A 12223-nucleotide genomic window follows, 5' to 3' on the forward strand; every position below is an offset into this window, starting at 1 on the left:
CATCTATGAATGTGTAATACCGTTGAGGACTCTTGGACACCCGGGGTTGAGGCACACGTATTTATTCCGCAACAGTTGTCACAACCGCGGACATACAATACTGGAGGGGGTATCGGCCCCCTCACCCGGCTAGCTGGGAATACACTGCTAGCTATCTCTGACCTACCTCCTAGTCCTCCACTAACGGGCTAGGGGAGGCTGTCTGGCCCGACACTGGTAAGTCGGGCTACGGTACCCGGAGTCCCAGAGCACTAGCTCTGGTTCTCTGGACCACGCCGCTGGCTCGGTCCTGCGCGGCCCTGACAAGGGCGGTGTCCCAGGGGAGTCCAGGGCTCTAGCTAGACGATCTTCGGTCTTCACTGGTTTAGCTTTAACATTCTGCCCCGAGCCCTCTGACACATCCCCCTTTATACTCAACCCCCGCTGAGGGGTGGGGCCCCGGGCTGCCTGGTGCGGACGTCGTTGAGAGCACCCCCCCCCCGTGCACTCACGTAGCCCCGCCCACTGTTTGTTTCCCATAAGCTGCCATGCATAACGGCTCTCTCTCTAACACCCCTACAAATGCCCCAAACGCTTGGAATTCCATCGCTTCATAAATGTCCACGGTTCCTCTCCTATCTATATCGTAATTTGATGCTTAGCTGTACATTTTCTACAATCACTTCATCCCCAATTGACTAAAATATCCTCACTTGTTTCAGATTCGTGCAATAGCCACCTAATTTTTGCATCTATGTAACTTAACTCAACATAACTCATTACATTTCTTTTCGTACGATATTTTGGATTTCGTAAGTTGCCTTTGGGTTAGATTGCTATTAGCTTCATTCTGTTCTTTGTCATTTTGGTGACCCAAGTCACTTGCAAATTAGACCATCCTGGCCTCTTGTGTTTTCATCTCATCTGGTTAAATAAAACCAACTTTACTTTTTGAATGGTTTATTTGTGCGGTGTTGATTGACCATACTTCACTACTGGCAAGTCAGTGGTGGTGAATGGGATGAGGTACAGAAAAAAGCAAGACAGTTTCAGTTGCCCCGTCATTTTCCTGCAATATGAATAGAGACCTTGCACTTTCACCCCTCAGACACCACACTGGGATTGGCGCTGCGTAGCTGCACTTTGAGCAGTTGAGCTAGTAGAGCTGTGGGGAACATCACCCCGCCTAGCCACGTTCCTCCTTCAGCAACTTTTGAGGTCAGACTGGGAACCCATGCTAATTGACGCACCAGATGTGCATTGACCAACCTACATCTTAGACCTCATCACCAACATTACTGCAATGAGAAGCCTGTGTACATTAGACACCACAATTTTCCTGCAGGACTCATTTACACTGCCACATGGCTTTGTTACAAAGTATGGTTTTCAAAGTCACTCCACGTTGAGCTCACCGCCTCTAAACTATTGTTTCTTTTATCAGGTAAAAACCAGAGCTATACGGAGATTTTTCAGAAGGGACCTGACCACAAATGATAGCCGACTGGCTTGTGGAAATTTGCAACGGCCAAATTCTCTTTAGGGGCATGTTTAAATGTTGACATTTTGGCATTTTACATCAATTTGCATCGCAAGTTGGACTAGACCACCACCAATGACCTTAATTCTAGACATCCGAAGCAAACGTGCAGCCAAAGACAACCAGGTAGTACCAAGGTCTCCTATTGGCGCAGAGGCCTCCATAGGTGATTGATCAGGAGGCAAGGTTTGAAGGGATTCAAACTGAAAAGGCAGGAAGCAAAGGTTAAGCTTTGAGGTGACGGTTGCACACCCTTGAGGCGATCTACGTGAGAGAAGGGGCTCCAAAGAGCTTAGAGGAGAACACAAAAAAACATGTCAGGGGAAGAGGCACTTCAAGTGTCAAGCAAGTGGGGCCAAGTGTTCGTGTAATAAAAACAAGGTTCCAAGTTTGTCCATATCTTTACACTTCCACCAATACGAGCTTTGAGAAATGTTGATTTAAGTGCAACCCCCCCCCCCCACCCCAAAATATCAATAGAGTCTTCATCTGCATATTCTTGGTGTAGTCACTCAGCATCTCAGAAGTTTAAGCTAAATTTTCCAGTCAAATGTCTTATCATCGTTCGCAAAGGCTTGGGGGCAAGGTTAGTTTGTAGTAATGCGTCACTCCAGGAACTCAACTTCTAGTCTCAACGGCCACGTTGGTAGAAATAGTCAATACCACTGATCAGGTGCGTGGGTGGCCGCTGGAACAACGATTTTATTTCTACGAACTGCCTAGACACCGAGGGTGAAGGGATTGTCACCACCGTGTCTAACGAATTATATTCCAGGGATGTTACCCATTTCGGGGGCTAATAACTGGGTGAAGTGCCACCCATCAGACCTGTTTTTAAACAGTAAAGCCCGATCCCTCCTTACATGTGCGAGGTCAGTGGGGCACTCGTGGCTCCTTTTGGGCAAAGACACAAGGAGAGGTTCTTCCATTAAGACCACTGCCCGAAAACAATTCTGCAACATGAGAAGGGAAATGCATCAGACATTGCTTGCCGGTTCAACTTGAAAAAACCCATACGATTCACCAAACCCAGGACCAGTTTGCCAGCAATTTTATTAGCAATCTCCTTTTATATATTTTAAAGAGATTTATTTGGGCTTATCAGCAGAAATGGGCAGGCCACAGGGCCCCTTGGTGAGGAACACGCGCTCCTGGAACGGGGCATGGCCAGCCACGAGGATTCGCGTCCACGTGGCCATGAATGCTTGGAAGTCCACGCTGGCGCCTTGGTTCTCGTGAAGATCCCCCATGATCTTGCGCACGTCATGCGGGTCACACGCACCCTGCATTCGTGAAACAGGAACACTTTCTGCTACAGCCAATGCACCAATCACTCTGCTCAGTGTTGCAGCAACAGGAATAGGAATCAACATGCTATGTGGCTATTAAACAGGACCCTGCGGGGTGGGCTGGTAGGAACGAATAACCAAAGAATATAAACATAATGTATTATGACACTTGTTTAGCCAGGAAAGCCCCACTGAGTCGAAAGGTTTTTGTAGGGTCCTGCCAAGTGTTTGCAGTAGGGGGCGATGTTGCAACACGGACGGACGATATAATCTATTGTAGGCTGGTTCACTTCGTTCCTACCAGTATGAGCCAGCCTCAATCAACCCCCAACTGTGACGAAGCACGCTCAGTCGTTCTTGCAAAACCCAGTGCCACAGCACATGGCACCACCTCGAGCCGCAGCGGCTCCCAGTGCACGCGGAGACGCGTCATGGCACCACATTGCTCGAGAAAAGTTTACTTGCAGTGCTGTCGCCGTGGAGGGCACAGGAAACCCACCGCCAGGTAGGGCCGCATGTGCTTCACGAGCAGATTCTGCAGCGCGTGCTTCCTCATGGAGACGCTCCCCGCGCCTCCACAGTTGGCGCAGAACTCGCGCACAAAGATGTCCATCACAGCGCTCAGATCCTCCATGGCAGCAGCAGACGAAGGCATCACGAGATCCCTTCACCCAACACGTGTACATTATATACCAAGATAAAGCTCGTTCATAGCCTTTTTGGGTGCCCAGACTTAAAGGACAGCTCGACATGCAACACCGCCCCCCCCCCCCCCTGCGAGACTCATAATTTACACCCTCGCTAACAACCAAACTACCGACGGAGGCGACGAGTCTGAACAAGTCGTGTGCAGACGCAGCGCCATTAGGCGACGCGTGCAGGTTACGCAGACGTCGCCAGATGACGGCGCTTTGCTCTGACGCATGTACAATTTAGCCCAACTGTGCAGCTGTGCTGAGAGAACAATGCGGCACTTTCTCAACGCTATTCACCTTTGTAAATTTGCCTTTTGCTACGTCCGAGGAAGTGATGCACATGCAGACAATTAAATTATTTAAAAGAAAAGACTTAAAAGTATCCAAATTATAGGATAAACGAATGTACAAAGGTAGAGCATTCCAGCCGTGCAGCACAGGCACAGCAAATGCCCGCTCACCCCAGGAAGGCAGCTGGGATCGAAAGAGTCGCAGAAGGGTGGGGGATTGCAGAATGTTGTACCAGCCATTGCAAGACCTTAAAAACCAACTAGTACAAGGTTCTTCAAAAAACGCTGCTTCAGGACAGGAAACCAGTGTAATGAGTACCAGAGAAATAAGGTCACAATGGGGTTAGGGCGAGTAGCCAAACTGCCACATTCTGAACAATGTAATCTACCAAGAACCTTATTTGAAACCTCTACCAGCAAGGCGTTGCAATAATCGATTCGCTAGAGAACAGGTGCATGGACGAGCCTCACAATCAGCAAGCATGTTGTGCAGTCGAGCACGGTTGGGAGGCAAAAGGTTTTCACAACCATAACATGAGCATTGCATGGAAATGGACGGATCAAATATCACCAAGATGACCAATCATGCTTCGGGCAGACGTTCTGGCCATCAATAATTAGGCTTAAGTGTCAGTTTAGTTGTTGGCGAGAGCCGACCAAGATATTGAAATTTTATTTAACTCTGAAAATATTTTTCCTGCAACCGTGATTTCAGTTGAAAGAAAAAAATTTCGATGTAGAATATGGTGTTAGCCGAGGCAAACGTGGGCGTCATCTGTGTAGCAATGGTAGCGCAGCCCTAGAAATTCAGTGCTCCAAAGTGTCATGTTAAATGCTAGACAGAGCGGGACCAAGCACCCATCCACCGAAGTACCCCAGACAGGACTTAGAGCCACCCAGTGAAATACGGCTTGGGGTTTTGCAGCCAAGAGCGGAACCACCACCCATAATATTGTTCAGCCGTTAAATTAACATATCATTGTTAGTAAGCACCGATTAAGGCCAACACTACGCCCAGATGTCTTTTTATCCCAAGCAGTAATATTTAGACACGTCCTCCTTTTCGAAGTCGATGTAGGGAAGGCCCAGGACTGATCAAGACCATCCTCAGCAGGCGTTGACCAATGGGGAATCCAACTTTGGTCGCCGGGTTCACAAATCGCAGCACGCAAGCCGCCACAATACCCTTCAGATCTCAAACAGGCGTGTACAAGCCACGCGGCCTAACTGCACCGACCCTACATAACACTAGTATTGCGTTCAGAGGAAGACAAACCAGGAGACAATTTAAAGTAGATGCCTCAATGCCGCCCCAATGCTCGAGAACAGGCAGCGCAGAGAAGATTCACAGAGAGGAAGCCACGGATGTCTTCACCGCACTCGAGACGCCGAGAGGAGACTGAACTCACCGGAATGTAGAGAGAAAAGAGCGACGAGCAGCAACCACTGAATACGCCTCCCGCAGGGTTTAAATCCTCACCTATGCTGGTGACGTCACCAATTACGCCTTCACGTGTGCTGGTGACGTCACGAATAATTGTTTGCACCTGTGCTGTTGACAATCATTATATCGACATGTTTTATTGACGGCACATGACCCATCGAGTCTCCGCGTGTGAATCTGACCAATTCCGTGCGTCAGCTCATTCAGACCTCGCCACGTGATATGCCAGCAGCTCGCCTCTCTCACTGCCACGCACAGACGCAGTTCTCGCGTTAACGACTCCGATCACCACAGCGCCATTCATCCTGCAGTGCCACCGAGTCTTACCAATCTCTCCCAGGATCCTGCGCCGAGATGTTTGGCCAGTTTCACATGGCACACGTGGTTCCCACTCATCTGCTAATGCCCCAAACGCCTGGAATTCGAACGCTTCACAAATGTCCGTGGTTTCCCTCCCATCTGTATCGCAATTCGATGCTGAGCTGTCGATTCTTGACGATAACTGCACCTGCAATTGCTCGTGACTCGAATATCCTCGCGTGTTTACAGTTGAGTGCAATAGCCACCTTATATCTGTTTAATGTTTATGTTACTTTTAATTATACCACGATCAGTCGAAAATAATCGAATCGACTCAGGCTACAGGGAATTTATGAACCATGACTTATGAAAATGCAATATTTGCGGCTTTTCATGGGACGTAGTTGTTTTTCCTTCAATCACTTTTTTGCTTCATTGCAGTACAGTATATTATTTATGTTGCTTAGATCACTCTTAAAATCCCATAACTTAACTGCGTCATCGTGTCATCACCAACGTCATCATCATAATAACAGCGCGATAAGAAGGACGTGCATTAGACACTGCTGGCACGATTTTGCGTTTCCATTGACACTGCCACGTTACTTTATATCACGAAGTTCGGTTTTCCAAAAGCCACTCTACGTTGATCTCCATTAATTAAAAATGTCAATGACATGAAAAATTGTAAAACATTTTTTCATTTAAAACAAATTTTAGAATGTAAAATTCCGAGCAACAATTGTCCATCTTACCTTCCAGAGTTTTTTTGCATTGCTCGCAGGTGAAATCAGGTGCCCAGGGTTTGTCTTGATCCCCGACAGGCATGCCGAAATATGGCTTGTCGGCCTCACACATTTTCGCAGATGCTTTCACAGAGTACTTTTTTGCTCTTGTCTTGATAAATTGGCCGCAGACATAGGAAAATGCGTCTGCCAGATGCTTGCAGCCTCTTGATGCCATCTCAGAAAAATGCAGAAAGGTATCCACTTACCCAGCTGGAACTAAACTGAACTGGTCGGCTTAAGGCCCCCGTATTATTACTACTATTAATATTACTGGAAAGTTCTAAAATGTTCTAGAAGTTACTCCAAGTTTACTCAGCACTGAATCTATCTGGAATGTTCTGGAAAATAGGTACATTTCAAAATATAACTGTCCTGGTCACAAAAGCAAAGTTTGTGGGGAATAGCCATTTTCTCTACTTTTGAGGCATAAGCAATTAGGAAATAACACTTACTACCCAGAAATAAAAACATTTCACAGAAACGACCCCTCTCTTTGTGCCGATTTGTGTCCTCTCTCTGTGTGCCGTTGTGATGTCTGTCTGCTTGTATGTCTGTCTATAGTTTTCTAGTTAGATTTTTGTTGCTATTTCTTTTATACCTGAGGATGATTGCTTGTGTTGCAATCGAAACGTCGTAATATATTATTTTAATTTATTATTTTATTTTTAGACGTGACTTAACCGAAAAGAACCAAAGAATAATTCCTGCAGTCACGAAAGCTCCTAAATTAAGACAAAACATGTGTTACACTGTTATCTGCGAATGCCTCAAACGCCTAAAATTCCATCGCTTTGCAAATGTCCTTGGTTCCCCTCCCATCGACATCGCAATTCGATGCTGAGTTGTCGATTCTCTACGGTAACTTCACTTGCAATTGCACTTGGCTCGAATATCCTCACCTGTTTTCAGATTAATGTGATAGCCATCTTTTATATGTTTAATGTGATCGGTCTAAAAATGATCTACCCGAGCCGACTTCTGCTACAGGGAATTTATAATAAAACATAATTATTATTGCGAAATATTTTAGATGTTTCGTGACGCAGTTGTTATTGCTCTGATTGCCCTTTGCTTAATAGCTGTTGATTGTTTTGTGGCTGAAATTCTCATTACCTGGGTTATGTTTTCTAATCAGGCCCTCCGTGGTCTCTTGAGTTGTCACCTGGTTACACAAATTGCACTCGACTCGAATGATTTTTCAACGAATCTCTGGATGTGCCGTGTTGATTGACCATACTTCACCAATGTGGTAAGTCGGTGGTGAATGGGATGTGCGAGGGGGGGGGAGGCGGGACCTTTTCCGTTGTCGCGTCATACCCCTTCAATACCAGCACAGATCTCGCACTTTCTGGCCCCTCTCATGGACACAACACGGGGTTTATCGTTGACTGCAGCTGCACGTTGATTGGAAACGGAGTGGCACCGAGTATTGGAGTAACCGGAGCTGCGGGGAACATCACAACCCGAGCGGAGACTCTCCCCATTCTACTTCAGCAGCAAAACTTCTGAGGGCATCCCCGAGGTCAAACACCGGGGAACCCCACGGCAATTCACGTGCCAGATCCGCACGTTGACCTCACTGCCTCAATTTAAACTATTGAACAGTTTATTTTAACAGGTAAGGCCCACTGAGCTATAGTGTTCTCTTTCAGAAGTGATCTGGCCACAAATGGTAGCTGAATGAATTGGCCTATCAAGCGGAAATTTATAGCCGCCAAATACTCAAGCGCATGTATCAAAATGTGCAAGGGGAAAACCGAAAACCCGGAAAAAATCGACGCAACCATGGCGAAGACAGAAACGCAAACTCCACATATACAGCAGGCGTCACGGTTGGGATCGAACCCATGAACTCTTGTATATCAGGCAAGGTCGTTAACGTCTCGCCACCGGAGCACCCCTTTCACAATTGGTTACAACTTAAACCTTGATCGTGCCTTTAAATCAGTCTGCAATGTTTCCCAGCAGGTTGCTCGCGACCATTGTTCGGCTCATTTAAGAGCCCAACTTTTGCGCTTGTTGATTATCTCTTGCAGTTTCACATTAATTAATATCCCACGTTGGAGTTTCATCAGAAAATCAGAGGCAATACCCTCTCTATTTGCCCGTGCATTTGTTTCCACCAATAACATCATTGGAAAACAAATGCTAATGCCCGGTGAATAATGTTTGTTAAAGTGAGATACCCCCTCGAATAGCAAGTCTTCATCTGCATATCCTCGGCATCACCCCGTTCCCACCGAAGTTGAAGCTCCTCCATTTAGACATTCAACGGCCTTCTCGTAGCACAGAGCTTTGGACAAGATCAGTTTATAGTTATGCATCGCTCGAGAAACTTTGCATAGTGTGAACGGGTACGCTGGTAGAACACTTTCCAAATCCGAAAGCTCAGGTGTGAGCTTGGCCGCTTTAAAATTCCGATTCTTTCCGATATATGCCTATACATTGTTAATGAAAAAACGGGAGGGGGCACTGATCATTGGGCGTCGTGTCGCCTATCACGGAGCTGTTTTGAAAAATTTCAAGCCCGTTCATCGTAACACCCGCGAGGTCAAACGCATGATTCACGAAGACCAGGACCAATTTCCCAGCGATTTTATTTTTCAAATCGTTCCATTTAAAGGGATTTATTTCGGTTCATCTGAAGAAATGGGCGGGCCACATGGCCCCTTGGTGAGGAACACACACTCCTGGAACGGGGCATGACCAGCCACGAGGATCCGCATCCACGTGGCCATGAATGCTTGGAAGTCCACGCTGGTGCCTTGGTTCTCATGCAGATCTCCCATGATCTTGCGCACTTCATCCAGGTCACACGCACCCTGCAGGCGTGATAACGGGAACAGTTTCTGCAAAAAGGCAGTGTACAAATACCTCTGCTCAGTGCTGCATCGAGAGTAAACATGTTATGGTGGCCATAAGACCAGTCGTAATCAACCCCTTAGCAACGGCTACTCCCGCTCAGTCGTTCCTGCAAAACCCAGCGCCACGGATCCTGGCGCCACCTCGAGGTGTCGCAGCTCCAGGCCATTAGAATCCCACAATGTGCATTCTTCGAGCCGAGTGGAGAGGCTGCGCGAAGAGGTGCGGTCACAGCGACACGCACGGCTCGAGAAATGCTTGCGGTGCCGTCGCCGTGGAGGGCACAGGAAACCCACCACCAGGTAGGGCCGCATGTGCTTTATGAGCAGATTCTATCGCGTGTGGTTCGTCATGGAGACGCTCCCCGCGCCTCCTTCACAGTTGCTGCAGAACTCGTGCACGAAGATGTCCATCACAGCGCTCAGATCCTCCATGGCGGCGGCAGATGAAGGCATCACGAGATTATCACTAAACACAGTGTACATTAATTTTACACAAGATGAAGCTCGATTTCCGATATAACCTTTCGACTGTTAGCAAGCAGTATAGCACACGAGGGGGTAGATCGCCAGCACCACGCTACGCGACATTTGCTTCCCACGTTGAGGGGTGCACACACCAAGTGCTCATTTGCGGTCACGTCGACCTAGAGAAGGTCCAGGACTCGTTAAGAAAAAGCCTCATCTGGTGTTGGCCCCAATTGGGAATCAAACTCGGGTCGCATAGTTCAAAATCGCAGCGCACAAACCGCTCAGATCCACACCACAAGCGTGTACAATCCACACGGGTTAACTTGGCGCAGTGACCCTACGCAAAAACACGTATTGCGTTCATGAGAGATGACTCGAGAACCGCGAGATGACCTGGCTTAACAAACCAGGAGCCAGCCATGAGAGCAAATGCCTCAAAGGTGGAGTCTTTTTTTAGGTCCGCCTTTTGGCGTCATCTAGTCGAGTGCCAATTGAGACGAGGCTCAGAAGAAAGCTGTCTCTGGTGTGGACCAATCAGTTTCAAGGACAATGCATATATTTTCAGAGTGTGTTTTTTCGTTTGCATTTTGACTGAAAGTATTGTTGTTAATGCAGACATGAATCCTTGTAAAAAGGTTTCAGTTTTGTTGCCAGAAAGAAGGGGAAAACCCCTATTATTATAATGACTGTGTTAGTTGGATATTTAACCTGTTAATGTTAAGACATTTAACCGGTTAATGTAACACTAGAGAGTCGAAAATAACTACTAAACATCATAGCCAGTTATAACTTAACCTGGTTAATAACGTCCTTCCAATGATTGCTCAGTCGTGATATTTTTGTAATTTTTTTATTCACTTTATTTACATATTTATTATTGTATTGTTATCATTGTTTATATCGACGTGACTTTACCGAAAGAACCATAGAATATGAGTTTCGATGTAGTATCTTTGTTTACCAAAGTTCCTGTTCCTGACACCATTGCAATAATTTAAGATTTGGTCCAACAAGGACTGAATGCTGATGTACCGGCCCTGGTTAGACACTGCCTCACCAACAATTACTTCACCTGGAATGTAACATTCTATAAACAAGTTTAAGGTACCCCAATGGGTTCTCACTTATCTCCAGTTGTAGCCAATGTTTTCATACAAACTTTTTAGACAGATGTCATCCAGGCATACACCCTACGTCCTTCCTTTTGGAAGAGGTACGTAGATGACACATTCGTCATCTGGCCACATGGCCTACCAGCTCTGGACAAATTCTTCAACCACATCAATTTCATACACCCAACCATCAAATTCACCATGGAAGTGGAAAAGGATGGCAAGTTACCATTCTTGGATGTTTTAATCGAAAAGAGACCAGATGGCTCAATGGGATGCTCTGTCTACAGGAAAGCCACCAATATGGATGCCTACCTAAAACCTGATTTTCACCACCATCGATCCCAGAAAAAATCCCTCATCAAAACGCTATACCATAGAGCTCAATGTATCTCCGACCATGAACACCTGATCAGTAAACTCTAACACGTACACCAGGCTCTCAAGGCGAATGGATATTCTGACTACACAATCCGCAAAGCCATCACCCCAACCGTGAGGAAGGAGCCATCTGAAGATTCAATCAAAACCATCACCTTATCTTTCATAGCAGGGATAACCAAAATATTTCCACAATCTTGAACAAACACAAGATCCAGGTCCGACTTAACGCAGTGCATAAAATTAGTGACCTGATCCCATCTGAGAAGGACAAGATCCTTGACATCTACAAATTAAGCTGTATCTGCGGCAGCAGTTGCATTGGGGAAACCAAACGACATGTCTCGGACCGTGTTCGTGAACATAAGGCAGATCTGAAACATGGCAGGACCAATACTTCTGCCGTGGCTGATCATTACTTTAATGCGGCTGGCATCACGTGAAATTGATTTCTCTTAGATGATGGTACTCTGCAAGCCGACTGGCTATCAACAAAGATTCGTTCACGAAGCAATCCATTTCTACAGACAAAGACACAATTTCAACCGAGACGAGGGTTTTAAACTCAGCAATCATTTGAAGCATGTCATCAACCACTTTGGGTCATGACTTGATTTGTTTTCTTGTCCACCTCAACCGTCAGCAGTGTGGGTGTGTGGAACGAGGTGCAATGCATTGATTGGTATAGACCTACTGCCGGTGTAGGAGACCTCTCGTACATTAACACTAGCTGCCCTGCCGATCTCAAAACCTTTATAAACAGCTCTTTAATTGGTGTAGACCTATTGCCAGTGTCAGAGACCTCTCCTACATTAACATTTGCTGCCCCGCCCATCTCTAAACTTTCATAAACAGTCTGCTTCAGCAGCTTTCCCCCTCTCTTTTTCTCCTGATGACGATTGCTTGTGTAATTATCGAAACGTTGTGATATTTTAATTATTTTTATTGACTTTATTTTAATTTTTATAATTTTATTGCTATAACTTTTTTCCATCTACGTGACTTTACCAAAAGAACCATAGAATATGAATTCCTGCAGTCACAAAAGTTAAGTAAAATCTTTACATTGAAAC

General features: G+C 46.2%; 1 protein-coding gene across 1 annotated transcript; it reads right to left on the reverse strand.

The window, feature by feature from the left end:
- Window positions 1-2554: 2554 nt before the first annotated feature.
- Window positions 2555-5333, reverse strand: LOC144732694 (uncharacterized). The gene is made up of 3 exons (XM_078614267.1): window positions 5203-5333; window positions 3308-3473; window positions 2555-2802 (listed from the first exon to the last, which is right to left on the reverse strand). The coding sequence occupies exons 2-3, from the start codon at window positions 3461-3463 to the stop codon at window positions 2608-2610; spliced, it is 351 nt and encodes a 116-aa protein (XP_078470393.1). The 5' UTR covers window positions 3464-3473; window positions 5203-5333; the 3' UTR covers window positions 2555-2607.
- Window positions 5334-12223: the final 6890 nt, after the last annotated feature.

Source organism: Lampetra planeri, chromosome 43 (assembly GCF_965212315.1).
Source record: "Lampetra planeri chromosome 43, kcLamPlan1.2.h2, whole genome shotgun sequence".
In the NCBI taxonomy this organism is placed as follows: Eukaryota; Metazoa; Chordata; class Hyperoartia; order Petromyzontiformes; family Petromyzontidae; genus Lampetra; species Lampetra planeri.